The sequence below is a fragment of the Microcebus murinus genome, chromosome 19 (assembly GCF_040939455.1).
Source record: "Microcebus murinus isolate Inina chromosome 19, M.murinus_Inina_mat1.0, whole genome shotgun sequence".
In the NCBI taxonomy this organism is placed as follows: domain Eukaryota; kingdom Metazoa; phylum Chordata; class Mammalia; order Primates; family Cheirogaleidae; genus Microcebus; species Microcebus murinus.
In genome coordinates this window covers 1,947,925-1,966,593 of record NC_134122.1, presented here as the reverse complement: position 1 = coordinate 1,966,593, position 18,669 = coordinate 1,947,925, and the positions used below count along the sequence as shown (strand labels likewise).

Genomic DNA, 18,669 nt, shown 5'->3' with positions numbered 1-18,669 from the left:
CCCGGGCTCCAAGGCTTCGGCCCAACCCTCTCGTTTCCCTTCTTCCCAGGACCGTGGCTAACCACGCACTCTCGTTTGCCCCCACCACCAATTTGACCAGATGCCGTCCCCTGTCTGTCCCCAGTCTGTCCTCATCGCCACCTACGAGCTCTTCCTGAAAAGGAAAGTTTTAGGAAGCCATAGGGAATGTCAAATTCGCCCGGGCGCGCCCTGTTCCTTCTGCGCTGGGCATCTGGCCTGTCCTTAAGAAACAGGCTCGGTTCCTGAGACATCGTCAAGGGAGGACATGTGCTCTCCTGGAGCGTGTTTGGTGGGGACTGAGTGGCTTTCCTGGAGGAACTGGGGGTCTGGGCCAAGGCTCGACCCCCTCCTACCTCCCCACACACCCTCATGCTCTCGAAGCCCTTCAGGGTGCTTGGCCAGTGCTGGGCACATGATGTCAAGGCTCTGTGCCAGTCCCAGTGGTCCCAGAGGCCCTCACGGAAGTTGGGACTGCTCCCTGCCCCAGCCCTGGGAAGGTGGTGGAGGAAGGGCAAGGAGTGGACAGAGCTGGGCACTTTGGGGGCCTGCTCCCCTGGTGCCCCGCACACCCTCACAAAAGCAAGGGAAGGCTGCTCTACATACTTGCCAGTAGAAAAACAAAAAGTAGACAATTTAAATCTAATAAGAATAAGAAATTACAAAAACACAAGATTTAACAAAACAATAATAAAATAGGCATCTATGCAAATGAAAGAATAAAATTATTTTAAACAAAGCAAAGGGAGTAGTCCATGGTGGAACCTCAGATTCCTCATCCCTTTGCCACACCTTGTCCCCATGGGTTACTGTTTCCCAATTTGTTACCTTGTCCTCCTCCCCTGCACTGTGTTACTTTGTTCCCTGTCTCCCCCAGGGCAGAGGTGCACTTTCAGTGTTAGCTTCTACTTGCCCCTTGAAGGGACTGATAAACTAAATCCAACAATGAGCAGATCAGCCACATTCCCTCCTCCACTCCCTGTGTTGCTGTTGTCATAGAATCAGTGACAGCATCCCTGGTTCCTCAAAGTCCCTAGGTTGTCCTTTAACTCTATCTTGTTCTTTGTGTGCTAATCACTCTCTTTTACTCACTCAGAGGCACATTTTTCTTATTTTTTAGGAAAAGGTGTTCTCTTAGCTGCATCTGTGACTGCCTTCACCCCCACCCCCTGCACTGGCAGTTGGAGGCATCTAGGGCCAAGCTAGGGTAACGAGCCACTCCTCCAGGGTATGAGACCAGCCCATTTCCCCTTGGGCTGTAGGACAGCGAGAGAACTTGTTGGAAAAGTCTAGACTGTTAGAAGTTCAGGGAAGTTCTTGGTGGAAAAACGTGTCAGTTGAAGGCCTGGGGTGAATGAGAAAAAGCTCAAGGGTGGCAGGGTGCAGCATGAAATAAGGAAAAGTGAAGTTGGTGGGGAGCCTGAAGCATCCCACCATTCAGAGAGAGGAAGACAATGGAGGAATGAGGAGATCAGATGTGGGGGGCAGAGGCCAGGAACAGGGACCTTGTGAAGTTTGATGTATGGTGACCAGGAATGTGTCCTTGCTGTGTTTTGGGTGAGGGGCCACAGGAAGTTTCGACAAGGCCTATGGATGACACTTCCCTGAATCTTGGCTGAGAAGGTGTAAGATACTGGGCTATAAGGACAATGGACACCTTCCAGCTTCTGTTTATTGCCTGTTTGCTAACCACAAGGCATTATGAGTACATTATGGGATGCAGAGGAGAAAGACAAAGAACGCAGAAACTGGAGTCTCTCAGCTAGGACCTGGAACGGGTTAGAGCCTATCAGGGGAAGGATGAAGTAAGAATCACTGTGGGGGCAGATGCATGATCAGTATGTAAACAGCTTGGGTATAAAAGGTCACTAGCACACAAAGGGGGGTCCTGCCAGAAGAAGAGGCCACTGCGCTGGCACTCTGGAGGCCTGGACCCTAGCTCGAGCTAGACAATAAAACTCCTTTTCATAACTGCAGCCTCGGTGACTCTGTCTCTCTGTCCTACGGCCCTGTGAATCTCGGCTATATAACAAAGGGACAGAGAACAACACCTGCACTACCCAGAGGGGAGCCCAAGGGCCCAAGGCAAGGGGCAGGGGCAGCTCAACGGAGAGAGAAGGGCTGCTGGATGGAGCACATGTAGAGGAGAGGTGAGCCTCCACAAGACAGAGGTGCACGGCCTCATCCATGTGCATCTGGAGTGTGCTCAGGTCTGCAGCATGTGGGGTTCTCATGCCTGAGCTCCATGAGAAGCACCGGTTACAGGGCTTGGTACAATGCAGATTGCTGGGCCCTGCCCAAAGAATATCTGATTCAACAGGCATGGCGGGGTGGTGGTGGTGGGGTCCCAAGAGTCTACATTTCTAACAAGTTTTCAGATGATGCTGATGCTGCTAGTTGGGGACCCACTTTGAGAACTCTTTTTTTTTTTTTTTTTTTTTTTTTTTGAGACAGAGTCTCACTCTGTTGCCCGGGCTAGAGTGCCGTGGCATCAGGCCAGCTCACAGCAACCTCAAACTCCTGGGCTCAAGCAATCCTTCTGCCTCAGCCTCCCGAGTAGCTGGGCCTACAGGCATGCACCACCATGCCCGGCTAAAATTTTCTTATATATATTTTTAGTCGTCCAATTAATTTCTTCTATTTTTAGTAGAGACAGGGTCTTGCTCTTGCTCAGGCTGGTTTCAAACTCCTGACCTTGAGCCATCCTCCTGCCTCGGCCTCCCAGAGAGCTAGGATTACAGGTGTGAGCCACCCTGCCCAGCCCACTTTGAGAAACTCTTGGCTTTACTATCCGCTTGCTGCGGAGCGCTGCAGAATATGTCTCAGTGTGGCTTACTCTCTGGGAAGTAGGGTGATGTCTACTTCGTGGGTTGATATGAGAGCACATGCAGGCCCAGCCTTAACATCTGCAGGAGCCAAAGAAGAGAATTAAGGCCCACAAATCAAAATATTTAAATATTGAAAAAGTATGACTTAGGCTGGCCAACTCATCAATATGTTCCTTCCTCCTACCTTCAGGAAAAGTGTCATTACAACCTGGGAGACCAGGTTTGAGCTTAGAATCCAGGGTCTCTGTGAGGCTCCATCCCGAATATGGTGTTATGTAGGGGCCCAGCTCCAGCCCTGGTCTGTGGTTGCCCCCTTTTCTCTCACTTCTGGTTCCATCTTGTTTGCCAAGGGATCTGGGTGCATACCCCGTGCATCCATCCAGACTGCCTACAATTCTGTAGACAGCCATCTGCCTCGCCTCACCTCGGCTCTTAGGATACGTGCAGGTGGCATGACCTGCCTTGGGAGGGTGCTCTGGATGGGAAGATTGTCTGGGCAGGGGATTCTGGGGAAGGAAGGGCACACTCCTCAGCCCTGCAGACTTCTCACCCATCAGCAAGGGCATGGCCAGGGAGTGGCCCTCTGCAGCCTGTTCTCAGGCCCATTGAGCCTGGGCCTAAGGGTGGAAAGGTCAAGTGACATGATGCATGCAGAGGGCTGAGCAAAGAGCCAGCATCAGGCAAGGCCATAATTACTACTTTGGTCACTCCCTACTCTAGCCACTGCCCTTTGAGAGGACATGCAAGGTGTTCCTCTGAGGGTACTTCCACAGCCAGGTCTCAATGAGACCACAGGCCACCCAGATGGGACTCAGGGGGATCCCTTTCTACTGAAGTGCACCAGGGTTCTCCATGAGGGCTCTGAGCAATGGCCCCCCTCTGCTCTGCAGTCTGGAAAGAGCCTGCACTGAGCTTGCTGGGCTGTAAGCTGCCTCTGGACCTTCACAACTCATGGCTGGCCATGAACACCTGGGCTAACCTGGCATTAGGATATCTTTATTATAGCAGGACAGGCTCTGAGGGAGGCAGTGAGGGAGGGCAGGAGGGAGGCAGGGAGGGTGATGAGAGGCCTGCTCACTCTGCTTGCTCTTGTTGGTCTTCTCCTTTGACAAGGGGCACGGGGTTGGCGAAGCTCAGGAAGATGTCCTCTAGGGAGACCTGGCTGACTGAGTAGTCCTCCAACATGTACTTCTTCTTGGCTTGCTCCAGAATGCCAAACACCTGTGGGAAGGGAGGAGGCTGCCATGGACAGGTTCTCTCATAGACAATGCACACAAGGGAAGAGAAAGATGAAGAGAGGGAGGAAAACGGCTTGGCCTCTGGGATTGTGACAAGGTCCCCCAGAGGCTCATCCCTCTTTCAGCTGCTCCAGAGCACCTTCCAAGAAGTCAGTCCTACGGAACTCAGCTGTCTGTACTCTCGGGGTGGGGATGCTGCCAGAAGGGCAAAGGCCTAGCTGGTTCCCTCCCTTGCACATGACCCTGGGTGAGTAGCACCCCCTCTTTGTGAAATGAGGGAGTGAGTGGGAAGAGCTGATCTTTTAGGTCCCTTCCAGCTCAAACACCTTATGTGCTATGAAATCCATGGGAACACTGCCATGGAGACACCTGAGGACAGGAGTAGCACTGAATACTACTTGGGGGGTGGGAGGAGAAAGAGAAACCGAGTTACCCCAGAAAGTGGGTCATGTCAGGGGCATGCACTCACCTTTGCCCAGGTGAGGTTATGGCCCGGCAGGTGATATTGGACCATCCCCTGATGCTCATCCTCCAGTACACTGCCTGCATGACAGGGAGACCAAGTTCCTGTGAGGGCTGGGCTGGAAGGGACCCTTGTCCCAGGAGTCAGGGAGACGGGACTTGGCAGGGGTGAGGCACAGACACCCTCTGCACGGTGGCTGGAAGAGGGCTACGCAGGGGCCCAGGGCCCACCCAGCGGGGGCTGCCAGGGCTGGCACACACCTGAGAAGGTCAGGTCCACGAACGCCTTGAACTCCTGCAGCGCCTCCTGCTGCCCTTCGCTCCGCACCTTGGCCCGTAGGGAGTAGCCACTGCCGAACTTGCTCTTGAGGTGCTGGGGGCTGCCCAGGCACTTGAACTGGCCCTGCACCATGATGGCCAGCCGGGTGCACAAGGCTTCGCACTCCTCCATGCTGGGGAGAGGGGGCAGAGGCCTGAGACGGCTGGGGGACGCTGACGCCTCCCTGGGTGTCAAAGGCTTGTGGGGACGGGAAGGTGTCCACACCCAGATCGGGCCGTTCCTGGTTCCCGTGCTGGGAGTGTGGCCCACGTGTAGGGCCTGGGGATCTCCCGGCAGACTCTGCACCAGCTGCTGACAGGTCTTCTGACACTCGGCCCTGCCAGCCCAGCCCGCTCATGGACCTGCTTCTGATTCTGTCACTGACCCACAGAGACCCAGGCTCTACCTGTGGGAAGTGATGATGATGGCCTTGCCAGACTCGCGGACCCAGCCCACGGCATTCCAGAACAGGCGCCGGGCCACGGGGTCCATGCCGGTGGACGGCTCGTCCAGGAAGATGAGCGCGGGCTCTCCTATCAGGGCGATGCTGGCGCTCAGCTTCCGCTTGTTTCCACCACTGTGGGCAGAGGAGAGAAGGTCCCGGTGAATGGCAATCATTGGTCTCCAGCAGTCAACCCTGCTGTTTCAACACCCACCCCCTCCCCCTCTGTTCAGGAAGTGCTCCCACATCCCCCATGAGGCTCTCAGAAACGTGGCCCCAACACCTTTGTCCAGGGCTGAATTATGACTTGGGCTGTCCGCTCGGGATAAAACATTCCCCTGGACACAGGGATCAGTCCAAGGTGAGCACAGGTCCATGAGTCTTCTTTGAGGGTCTCTATGTGTGTTGTGGGGGGAGAGCGCTTTTCCTCTATCTGAGAATAAGGGCATAGGTCCATTTTAGCTATTTTTAAAATACATGTAGTGTTTACTATGTGAAAGGCACTAAACTTTGCAAATGTAAATTCATTTGATCTTCAAAAGGTACAAGGAATCATGAAAACCTGAAGCCAACAGAGAGGGAAGAGCTAAGGACATTGTCATCTGACCACAGGGTCCACCGTGCCAGACAGAGGCCATGGTCATCTCTGGATTTCCTAGTCCCGGATTGCAGTACCGCCACTCACCTCCAGGGGCGCTGCGCACAGAATGAAGGGAGTCCTTGGACACGGACAGCACGTGGCCTTGCTTTAAGTTACTTGGGAGTTGGGTTTCTAACACTGGCAACAGAAGCTTGAGGAATGAGTGCCTCAGGCTCCTCAGCAGAACACCAGCAGCTCAGATGTCCCAGACACAGGGGTATGTAGTAACTGTGGACTTAAAATGCAAACCTACCATATATAGAAAGCCCTTTGTGAAGGGGCAGGAAACAAGGTCTGTCCTCACCCTGTCAGGACAATAACACCTGTGGTGCCATTAGTCGGTCCTTAGCCATATCGGCTGTCTACAGGACATGGAGACCACCGCCCTCACCTGCACAGCTGCCCCGTGCCTGAAGCTGACAGGCTGTTCCCTGCACTCCAGTGCTGAGAAGAACTGGGGCTCATCTTGTAACTGTAGATCAAGGAAAGTCCCAGACCTCACCTGTAGGTCTTTACCAGCTCATCAGCATACGTGTCCATGGCTAAATCATCAACAATCTGGTCCACACAAACACTAATGTGGCGCTCGGGGATGCCCCGGATCCTGGCATACATGACCAACATCTCACGGCCTGTCATGAAGTTCAGCAGAGCATCAAACTGAGGACAGTAACCGATCCACTTCCGCACCTGGGGTTAGAACACAGCCCCGAGAGAGAGAGGCATGTCAGAGGGAAGCCACACTCACCAAGACTAGGTGGGGCCTGGACACCTGCCAGGCCTTGCTCCAGGCTCCTGCCTCTGTCAATGCCCACGTTTGCCACGTGAACAGACACGTACACCACGAATGGGCCATGAGTGGGATTATAATCATGTTAGGAAGCCTGAGATGCAGCCCTTGTTGGTGGCATCCATGGACAGGACATTTCTGGAGGGCACAGGTGGAGTGGAGCACTCGTGTGGCTCCTGCCCACCTGTCGTAAAACTTCAGCACCTAGCACCTTCATGGTCATTTTTGAAGTGTCTAGTCAATAGAAAAGACTTACTTCCTCCCTCCCCTTTAGAAATATTTTCTATTAGACTAGTAATATGAAGATAGACTTTCTTTGTAAAATATTCACACAAAGGCCCTGGAGTCTCTGCCAGGGCCCGACCCAGGCCCAGTGGTCAGGCGAGTGCACATGCTCTAAGCTCCTGTGACGCAGGCGTCCACACAGACGCGTGGCCCTGCCCATGGCTGGCCATGTGTTGTTTGTGCTGAACAGTCTCACACTGTATCTACCACTCTGTAACGTGCTCTTCTAACGTTATGTCTTAAAATCTTCCTTGATCAGTCAATACAGACCTACTGCAACTTAGTTTAACTGCTACTTAGTCATCCAAAGAAGGTTTCTAGATTTTAAAAATTTCAGCCACATTTGAGTTATTTCCACGTTTTAGCCATTATAAACTTGCAGCTAAGCACCTTGGTTTGTGCCTGTGTTCACATGTTGCCAGCTGCTGAGAGGAGCAGGTACCGTTTCTGAAAAGCAATCCATGTTTTTCCCTCCTGTTTACTACCCTCCCTGCCTCCCGGTTCAAGTGGCTGCACGGCCCTGGGCTCCACTGCCCGTGGGGGAAGGCGGGGAGGATTTGACAGAGTGCAAAACAGAAGAGTGAAGCCAGGCAGCTGTCAGCAGGGAAGAAAGAATGTTTGCACACAACTAAGGGCAGGACGTTGGCTCCCAGAGTGGGGCTTCCCTGGAAGACAGATGTCCCCAGGCCTGTGGGAATTGCTGAGAAGAAAGACACAAATGACTTGAATAAGGACGCTTCAAATATTTCACTGTTAAATATGAAGCTTCCTAGTAGACTGCATTTATTAAGTGATTTTTAACTTAATGTGTCTTCTGTTTCTAATTCACTAAGAATTTTAAAAAATCATGACTGGGTGTTGAGTTTTTGTCAAATGCTTTCCCAATATATATTGAATAAATATTTTTCTCCTTTAGTCTATTAAGGTGATAATTTGTATTGGTGGATTTTATGCTGCTGGACCTTAATTACATTTCTGGGATAAATGAACTTGATCTTACTTTTTATGCATTCAATATACTGGTCACTTGTACTGTTAATATCTCATTTAGGATATTGTGTTCCTGTGTGAAGCTGGCCTAGGACTCATTTTGGGTGCTGTCCTCATCTGCTTTTGCTACCCACTAGTCAGTTGGGTGCATCTGCCTTCTCCCATGTTTTGGAATGGGTTACATGTGAAGGAAGGGCCCACTTATCAGTCCCTTTCAGTCTAGAGCCTTTTAAGAAGTAGTCTTTAACCATCATTTCATTTTTACCTCCAGTTTTGATGTATACAAGTTTTCTATTTATTTTTTATTCTATTTATTTTTTAAACATTTACTTTTTTATTTAAGTCTTTTTTTTTTTTTTTGATAGAGTTTTGGTCTGTTGCCCAGGCTAGAGTGCAGTGGTGTCAGCCTAGCTCACAGCAACCTCAAACTCCTGGGCTCAAGCGATCCTCTTGCCCTTGCATCCTAAAGTGGTGGGATTACAGGCATAAGCCACCCTGCCCAGTTCTCTGAGATAATTTAAATCTTTTGATTTGAGTCTTTATTCCACTTACATCTAATATAATTACTGATATATGAGGGCTGTCCAGAAAGTATCCAGTCATGGATACAATGATACATGGATATAATGGCTGGATACTTTCTGAACAGACCTCATATTTGGACATAAATCTACAATCTTATTCAGGGTATCTATTTATCCCTTATGTTCCTTACTCCTAAGTTTAAGGCATTATTTGTCCCATATGTTCTATGTTCTTTTTTCCCCTCTCAATTCTTAACTTCTGTCACATTATTTTTTTCATTTTTCTATTTTATCCTCTATTAGCTTAAAAAGTGCATACTCCTTTCCTCTCATTATTTTGGTTGTTTCCTTAGAGACTAAGGTGTGCATCCTTGACTCAGCAATGAATAATATTAACTCTTTATTCATTAACAAGGCAAAGACCTTAACATATTTAATACTTTAACTTCATTCAGTCAACTCCTGACTTAAATCCACTGTTTCCAGGTACTTTAATTTTATATGTATCTTAAACCTCATGAGATATTATTAAAATATTATTATTATAGCTTTTAGTCAAAACTTATACATTTGCCTTTTTTTAAAAAAAAAATCACTCTTCATTCCTTTCTATATCTTTCCATCTGGGATCATTCTCCTTCCATGTGACACTAACACTTTATTAATTCCTTTTGTGTACATCTGCTGGTGGTAAGTTCTCTCTGTTTTTGTTTCTCTGAAAAACTTTTTTTCTTATAACCCAAGATTCAATATCTGAAAATGTCTTTTAGAAAATAACTTCTAGCTGGGCATGGTGGCTCATTACTATAATCCCAGCATTTTGGGAAGCCTAGGTGGGAGGGTCATTTGAGGCCAGAAGTTCATGGGTGCAGTGAGCTATCATCACACTCTAGTCTGGGTGACAGAGACCCTGTCTCTTAAAAAAACTTTTTTTTTTTTGGCTGGGGTATGGTGTTGACTTTTATCCACATGTACCTGGTTATTTTTTATTATGTACCAAGCATTGCATTTGTAAAATTGTTTGCAGAAATCATTTGAGCATAGGATGATCTGATATTCCTCCAGAGAAGATTGGCGTTTGTTTCTGCCGGCAATTCAGGGTCACATCAATATCATTTCGGAGACTGGTTTGAGTCCAAGCTGTCTTCCAATCATTGTATGAGCTTGTCTAAGTGTAGTTTACCCCTACATCAACAGAGTAGGCCTTCAGCTTCCCAATTCACAGAAAAAAATGCATTCATCAGGCGTTTCTTTCCCCGTGGGAGCCCTGACCTCCAATCACTGTCACTTCAGCATCAAGAGCACCCAGCCTTGAACTGGTCACCAGCCTGGGCCCATGTTCTCCTCTATCTCCTGGCCCAGTAAGTTTTCACTATTTTGTTGGCTCTCTGAAGCCTTCAAACAGATGGTTGCAACATTTGGTCCAATGTTTCTAGTTATCATCATCTAGTTTGCCATTACCATAAGACCTTGCCCATAATTCTTTAAATGATAAAAAGTTAAAATTAATAGTAAATGTTTCATAGCCATGAGGGGCTTAGTTCAGCCACGCCATGTATACCAAAAGACAATACAGATACTTTGGAGCATGGATGCTGGAACTAGCCTGTGTAGGTTTTCCTACTGTCTCTCTGAACATTACTTAGGTCATGGATATTGAGGCTGGTTTGACAAATGTCTTGGTAATCATATGATTCATGCATGTTCTGTGGTGAAGGGTACAGCTTTGATCATGCCTCTTGCTATCTCCTCCCTGTACCACCTCAGTCGTTACACTCACCTCACTGCGTGGCGAGGGCTTGTTCATGGGATCGTGCGCACCCTTGGCAGGTAGAACCACAGAATCCAGCACAACTCGTAATGCATAAGAGCATTCACAAAGTGTCTCACTGAATTGGAGCCAAAATTGAAATAGAAACTCCAACAAGAGGGTCAGGTTTGAGGGTTAGATAAAAAGTTCAAGTTTGAAATAACTGCAACATGTCTGAGTGAGGCTGACTGGAAGGCACCTTCATGCCGCACTGAAGCACGGGACTGCGGTTGGGCTGGGATGTGGCTACTGGGGAGATGTCCACTAACAGATGGTGATGGGAATCAGAGCCAAATGAGACCAGGCAGCACAGTGTGTGTTGATGGAAAGGCAATGGGCTGGCCATGCACCCCTGAGGAGCACCCAGCTAACAGGCCAGGTGAAGAAGAAGAGCTGCCAAAGGAATGTGAAAAAGAAGTGCTAGAGACAGAAGAGCCAGAAGAGAGGGCAGCCACAGAATTAAACAAAGGCAGGCGGGTGCTTGCAGGAGGAAAGGCCAGCATCAACAAACGCTGCAGAGAAGTCAAGGAAGATATAGATGAGCAATTAGCAGTTGCTCCAGCCAAGGTGTGTGCAGCAGGAATGGGGAGCTGGGAGAGCCGATTCAGGGGTTACTGTGGACATGCTGACTGTACGTCTTGATGGGGCCTTCAACATCGGGTGGGCATGTGCCACTCCCTCCCGCAGGAAGCACCGTGAGACACTTTGGGGGCCCGTTGAGTTTCAGGTGCCTGAGGGACATTCATGAGATGGCAATGAGTGAGCAGCTGGACATATAATCTGGAGCTCAGGGAAGCATCTAGGATGGAGCCATGGACTTGGGGGCCACAGACGAAACTGACAACATGGAGCCTGTCAGAGACCAAGTTGCATTCCAATCCCCCTTCCCACATCTCCAGCTTTGTCTCCAAGGCCACACCCACCTTCCCTACATCAGAGCTGATGCTCAGGCCCTTGATAAAGGCATCCCCAGAGGTTATGGGCTTCTCCCCCGTCAGCATTGTGAAAATGGAAGACTTCCCAGCTCCATTGAGGCCAAGAAGGCCAAAGCATTCTTGTGCTTGAACGGTGAAGGATACCTTGTTCACAGCCAGCAGGGCCACCTTCTTGACATAGATCTGAGGTACAGAAGACAGGACATGCAGTAAGGACGCTGCCCGTGAACAGTCCTGGGGCTGCACTCACTGCACAGCGCTCTGGGACAGGTCTGAGCTGCCCTTGGGCCCAGGTGGCCTCTCCTACACCTGGCTGGGCAGGGACCTGCCTTTTCTCAGCTGCCACTCCCAGCATGGGTTAATTAGGTCTTCTCTCCTCCAGCTGTCCTTGCATATTGAGAACTTACTTCTCTAAGACAAGCCTTTTTCCCTCTGTCCCTGAAGCAAACAATATCTTTTTGATGCTTATCTGAGGGTTTTCTTTGTTTTTAACCAATGGTAACTATAGGGAAACAATAAAACTAACAAACTTAGGGCAAAATGTTACCAAGCTCCCTGATGTGTGGAAAATCCCCCTCCCCCCCATCAGGGAGAAGAAGCTGGCTTGAGCCTTCTGAGCCCTCCCCCCACCTTGGATCCTCTAGATCGGGAGAGATCCAACCAGTCACGTCTGACTTTCCAGCCTGCCTTGCTTCTTAGGGTTCATGGCTTTGGTTCCCTCCTATCCCAGGCCTTCCTATCTTCTAGGGGCCACAGCGCAGACAACAGAGGGCTGAGTGGCTGACATCTGTCTCAGGGCACATGTGTGGACTCGGATGCGATTCACTCACAGAGGAAACCTCACTTTGTTTTTTTTTTTGAGACAGAGTATCACTTTGTTGCCCAGGTTAGCCAGGTTAGAGTGAGTGCCGTGGTGTCAGGCTAGCTCACAGCAACCTCAAATTCCTGGGCTCAAGCAATCCTGCTGCCTCAGCCTCCTGAGTAGCTGGGACTACAGGCGTGCGCCACCATGCCTGGCTAATTTTTTCTATATATATTAGTTGGCCAATTAATTTCTTTCTATTTATAGTAGAGACGGGGTCTCGCTCTTGCTCAGGCTGGTTTTGAACTCCTGACCTTGAGCAATCCTCCTGCCTTGGCCTCCCAGAGTGCTAGGATTACAGGCGTGAGCCACTGCGTCCAGCCAGAAACCTCACTTTGAGTCAGCTGCCAGGACTCCAAGCCCACAGGCAAGGCCAGGAGCCCTCCAACTTGCCAATTCCTCAACAAAGGGCCCCACAGAATAATGTTCTTGACTTTTTAAAGCCAAGGCTGACTTTACCTTTGACATTTCTTTGACAACTAGTGGATTTTTCTCACACAACTGTCCTAGATTAGTCTGGATCATCTTTGCCTCCTTTGCCACATCTTGGTCTTCAGGCACTAGCGCTACTTTGCATGTTGCCTACATTCCCAAGACAAGAAGAGAAAATGTAACTGTTTTTGTGAGGGCAGGAGGTAGAGGTTGAGGGGAACCACTGTAAGACCTAAAGCCTGGGCATGTCAGAACATAACAAAAGCCCATTTTCCACAGCTTCCTTGGGTAGCCTTGGCCTCTAGAAGACATTCTGACTAAAAGCTGAATAGACCCTTCTCCTATCTGGCTCATGAATGACTATGGGGAAGGGGTGTTCCAGAAGGTGACTCGTTTTAGGAAACCCAGAGTCTGAGGAGCAAGCCCTGAAAGGACACCGGGTGACCAGCATCTGGATTGGGGTCACAGGAGCTAAGGCAGAGTCCTCCTCCCTCTCTGGGTGTCCCCAGGCATGGCTGTCACCTCTCTGCTCTGAGATTGGCACAGACGGTCTCCAGGCTCCTTCTGGTGCTGAGAATCCAGGGAGCCACCAAGCACACTATGGAAGCCACAGAGCCCGGCCTTGCCCTGTCCTGAGATTTACACTCTGACGTACTCACCAACTTTTGTTTCGTCCAGAAGTCAGCAAACCTGGTTTTCAGTTTCCAGAACGTATTGGTTTCAACAAAGAAAAGCAGGATCATATACAGGGGTCCTGAGACAGCCAGGGCTGCTAGGTACTTCCCCATCCCTAGAGACTCCCAGGCATAGATGTTCTTTTGGACCACATATCCTTCTGCTACAATGGGATAAACACATGTTACAAATCTCTGGGTGATTTCCAAAGCTATCCCTCATCTTTATGTAGAGGAGGTAAACTCCCGTTACAGCAGATAGAACTTAACAGAAGCATTATTGTCATCAGTGCTATCACCATGTCCCAGCAAATAGTAAACATTAATATTTTGTTTCCTTGCTATAACCCATGTTTTCTAAAAATAATGTAATAAAAGACTTCTCTCATGTTGTATACAATAAATATATATAATTTTTCTTTGTCAATTAAAAAATGAAATAAAATAAATAAAAGGCTTCTCCTTATCCACATAACAGTTATTTGAAATTAAAAATATTTATATGTTTGGTTCTTCAATCACTATCATCACTATCAATCACTAATCATCCTGTAACTTCAACTGACTACACATGTAAAAAACACTTAGGAGCCTCTATACTCTTTAAGGTCTGCCTTAAAAATTTTTCTTTTAAATGTATGTATTTTAAAATTATACAATAAATTAATGCTCACTGGAAAAAAGAGACATGAAAAAGAAAGCATAGGTACTGTGACAGTTTTGTGTATAATCCTTACATATTTTCTGGATATTATCTTCTAAAATTAAATGGAATAAAAAATAAAAATGGAATGATGCTATGCATTATCTTGCTGCATTTACTTGCTGCATTTAATACTATATAATGAACATTGATCTTATCAGGACATACAGTTTAAAATAATTCTTTTTGATGCCTGCATCATTTTGTGTACCATAATTTTTTAACCAGTCTCTTTTTGGCATACATTTATTTCTATATTTTTACTTTTATAAAGCAATACTAAAATAAATTTTATTTATAATAGTTATATATGTAATCATATAATTTATAAATTATATGTATAATTTATAATCTTGGTGGTAGTTACTTCTGCAAAATAAATTTCTAATTTCTAGAAGTATAGATAACTGGGTCAAAGGGTATGCACTTTTTATTTTTTTTTTAAAAATAGAGACGGGGTCTCGCTCTTGCTCAGGCTGGTTTCGAACTCCTGACCTTGAGCAATCCGCCCGCCTCGGCCTCCCAAGAGCTAGGATTACAGGCGTGAGCCACAGCGCCCGGCCTTTTTTTTTTTTTTTTTTTTTTTTTTAAAAATAAGGGTATGCACTTTTAAAAGCACTTTTAAAAATTAATAAATAATGGCCAGGTGGGGGTGGCTCATACCTGTAATCCTAGCACTTTGGAAGGCAGAAGGATTACTTGAGGCCAGGACTTCAAGACCAGCCTGGGGGCCGGGCGCGGTGGCTCACGCTTGTAATCCTAGCACTCTGGGAGGCCGAGGCAGGTGGATTGCTCGAGGTCAGGAGTTCGAAACCAGCCTGAGCAAGAGCGAGACCCCATCTCTACTATAAATAGAAGTAAATTAATTGGCCAACTAATATATATAGAAAAAATTAGCCGGGCATGGTGGTGCATGCCTGTAGTCCCAGCTACTCGGGAGGCTGAGGCAGGAGGATTGCTTGAGCCCAGGAGATTGAGGTTGCTGTGAGCTGGGCTGATGCCATGGCACTCACTCTAGCCTGGGCAAGAAAGCGAGACTCTGTCTAAAAAAAAAAAAAAAAAAAAAGACCAGCCTGGGCAACACAATGATACCCTGTCTCTGCAAAAAATAGAAAAATTAGCTGGGCTTGTAGTCCTAGCTATTCAGGAGGCTGAGGCAGGAGGATCATTAGAGCCCAGGAGTTTGAGGTTGCAGTGAGCTATGATGACACCACTGCACTCTACCCAGGATGACAGAGTGAGACTCTGTCTCAATAAAAAAGGAAAGTTCTCAAATCAATAATCTATACTTCCAAGTTTAGATACTACATAAAAGACCAGCAAAATAAACCCAAATCAAGCAGAAAAAAGGAAATCATATTATGAGCAAAAATTACTGAAATTGAAACAAAAACAATAGAGAAAAATCAATGAAACCAAAAGGGGGTTCTTTGAAAAGAACAATAAAATTGGTAAATCTCTGACAAGATTGACAAAAGAAGAAAGAGAAAATATAGCCAATATCAGGAATGAAAAAAAGGACCTTACATCACTACAGACCCCATAGACATTAAAATAATTATAAGGGAATACTATGAACAATTTTAGCACATAAGTGAGACAACTGAGCTGAAACTAATTCTCTGAAAGTCACAAACTACCAAAACTTACCTAAGTAGAAACCGATAAACTGAGCTATTAAATAAATTGAATTTGTAATTAAAAATATTCCAAACCATAAATCTTTAACTTTTCAAAGAATGGTGCTGAGAAAATTAGATATGTATGCAAAAGAATGAATCTGGACCTCTACCTGACACCACGTAAAAAATTAACTCAAGGCTGGGTGCAGTGGCTCACGCCTATAATCCTAGCATTCTGGGAGGCCAAGGTGGGAGGACTGCTTGAGGTCAGGAGTTTGAGACCAGCTTGAGCAAGGTCAAGACCCCCTCTCTACTAAAAATGGAAAAATTATCTGGGCTTTGTGCCCCCCCCCCACCTGTGGTCCCAGCTACTTGGGAGGCTGAGGCAGGAGGACCGCTTGAACCCAGGAGTTTGAGGTTGCAGTGAACTATGATGATGCCACGGAATTCTAGCCCAGGTGACAGAGCGAGACTCTGTCTTAAAAACAAAAACAGGCCGGGCGCGGTGGCTCACGCCTGTAATCCTAGCTCTCTGGGAGACCGAGGCGGGTGGATTGCTCGAGGTCAGGAGTTCGAAACCAGCCTGAGCAAGAGCGAGACCCTGTCTCTACTATAAATAGAAAGAAATTAATTGGCCAACTAATACATATAGAAAAAAAAAGCCGGGCATGGTGGCACATGCCTGTAGTCCCAGCTACTTGGGAGGCTGAGGCAGGAGGATTGCTTGAGCCAGGAGTTTGAGGTTGCTGTGAGCTAGGCTGACGCCACGGCACTCACTCTAGCCTGGACAACAAAGTGAGACTCTGTCTCAAAACAAAAACAAAAACAAAAACAAAAACAAAAAACAAAACCTCAAGTGAGACCTCATTACTATAAAAATTTTTTTAAAATTAGCTGGGCATGGTGGCACATGCCTTGTAGTCTCAGCTACTCAGGAGGCTGAAGCAGAAGGATCACTTGACCACAGGAGTTAGAGGCTACAGTGAGGTATGTGACACCACTGCACTCCAGCCTGGGTGACAGAGCAAGACCTTTCCTCTAAAAAAAAAAAAAGTCAAAATGGATCAAAGACCTAAAGATAAGAGCTAAAACTTTTACAAGAAAATATACATGTAAATCTTCCATATCTTGGATAAAGCAATGGTTTCTTAAAAGCAAGAGCAACAAAAGACAAAAATAGATAAATTGGACTTTGTCATAATTAAAAACTTTTGTGCATCAATGGACACTATCAAGAAAATAAAAAGATGACCTGCAAAATGAGAGGAAATACCTGAAAATTATATATCTGATAAGTGTACAGTATCCAAATCTATAAAGAATTCTTACAACTTTGTGATAAAAAGACAAATAACCCAATTAAAAACTGAGAAAGAATTTGACTAGACAGCTCTCCCAAGAAGATATACAAATGGCCAAAAGCACATGAAAAGATGCCCAACATCGTTAGTCAAACCACAATGAAATACTAATTTATACCCACTAGAATAGCTATAACCATTTTTTTTAAGAGACGGAATCTTGCTATGTTGCCCAGGCTGGCATCAAACTCCTGGGCTCAAGTGATTCTCTTGCCTCAGCCTCCCAAAGTAGCTGGGACTACTATACTCAACTTTATATAATAATAAAATCTTAAAAAGGAAATTAAAAAGTGTTGGAGAATGGGGCATAAAATTACCACTAGACCGCCCAGTAAGAAATGCTAAAGGCAGTCCTTCAGGTTGAAATGAGAGGAGACTAGAGAGTAACCTGGCACCGTATAAAGAGACAAAGGGCTGGGCGTAATCCTGGCACTTTGGGAGAAGGGAGGATTGCTTGAAGCCAAGAGTTCGAGACCATCTTGAAGAAGGTCAAGACCCCACCTCTACAAAACACAGAAAAACTAGCTGGGCATGGCTCCATGGGAGTATCGCTGGAGCCCAGAGACTGAGGTTGCCGTGGGCTATGATGCTGCTGCTATGCTCTAGTCATGTGACAGAGTGAGGCTATGTCTCAAAAAAAAAAAAAAAAGATATACTCCCCATGGTAACCACAAAGAAAATTAGTCAGAGAATATACAACAAAAGGAAATGAGAAAGAAATTAAAATGTTTCATATGAAGTACTTAATCAAATTCAAAGAGACAGAAAGTAGAATGCTGATTGTCAGGGGCTGAGGGTGGGGGGAATGATGAGTTTAATTAATTATTGTTTAATGGGTATAGAGTTTTAGTTTTGCAAGACAAAAAAACGTTCTGGAGATGGATGTGCATGTGAATTCGCAACAATGTAAATATACTTAATGCCACTGAACTGTACACTTAAAAATGGTTAAAATGGCAAATTTAATGTTATGTATAGCCTGGGCATGGTGGCTCACGCCTGTAATCCTAGCACTCTGGGAGGCTGAGGAGGGAGAATTGCTTGAGCTCAGGAGTTTGAGACCAGCCTGAGCAAGAGCGAGACCCTGTCTCTACTCTAAACAGAAAGAAATTAGCCAAACAACTAAAAATAGAAAAAAAAATTAGCCGGGCATGGTGGCACATGCCTGTAGTCCCAGCTACTCAGGAGGCTGAGGCAGGAGGATTGCTTGAGCCTAGGAGTTTGAGGTTGCTGTGAGCTGGCCTGATGCCACGGCACTCTAGCCCGGGCAACAGAGTGAGACTCTATCTCAAAAAAAAAAAAAAAAAAAAAGTTATGTATATTTTGCCATAATTAAAAAATAAATAATTTTTAAAAAGCATCAGAGAGGATGTGGACAAACTGGAATCCTCACACATTGCTGGGGGGAATGTAAAATGGTCCAGCTACTCTGAAAGGCAGTTTGGTAGTTCTTCAAAAAGCTAAACACAAAGTTACCACAAGGACGCAGCAAATCTACTTCTAGGTATATTTGAAAACATATATTCACACAAAAATTTGTATCCAAGCGTTTATTATAGTGTTATTCATAATACTCAAAAAGTAGAAACAACCCAGGTGTCCATCAACTGATGCAAAGACAATTGTGGCGTAACTATTGCTCAGCTGTAAGAAGCAACGGAGCCTTGATGCAGGCCACAGCTTGGGCGAACGTGGAAAACTTCGTGCTAAGCGAAAGAAGACAGACACAAAAGG

At 46.6% G+C, this 18,669-nt stretch overlaps 2 protein-coding genes across 2 annotated transcripts in view; one reads left to right on the top strand and one right to left on the bottom strand.

Annotated features, from left to right (window-relative positions):
• RNPS1 (RNA binding protein with serine rich domain 1) overlaps positions 1-18,669 on the top strand; it is a 337,992-nt gene that overhangs the window by 182,713 nt on the left and 136,610 nt on the right. The gene's annotated exons all lie outside the window — the stretch shown is intronic.
• LOC105859734 (ATP-binding cassette sub-family A member 17-like) lies at positions 3,829-13,406 on the bottom strand. The gene is made up of 8 exons (XM_012743816.2): positions 13,235-13,406; positions 12,603-12,725; positions 11,270-11,464; positions 6,450-6,637; positions 5,272-5,442; positions 4,808-4,998; positions 4,554-4,627; positions 3,829-4,067 (listed from the first exon to the last, which is right to left on the bottom strand). The coding sequence occupies exons 1-8, from the start codon at positions 13,361-13,363 to the stop codon at positions 3,921-3,923; spliced, it is 1,218 nt and encodes a 405-aa protein (XP_012599270.2). The 5' UTR covers positions 13,364-13,406; the 3' UTR covers positions 3,829-3,920.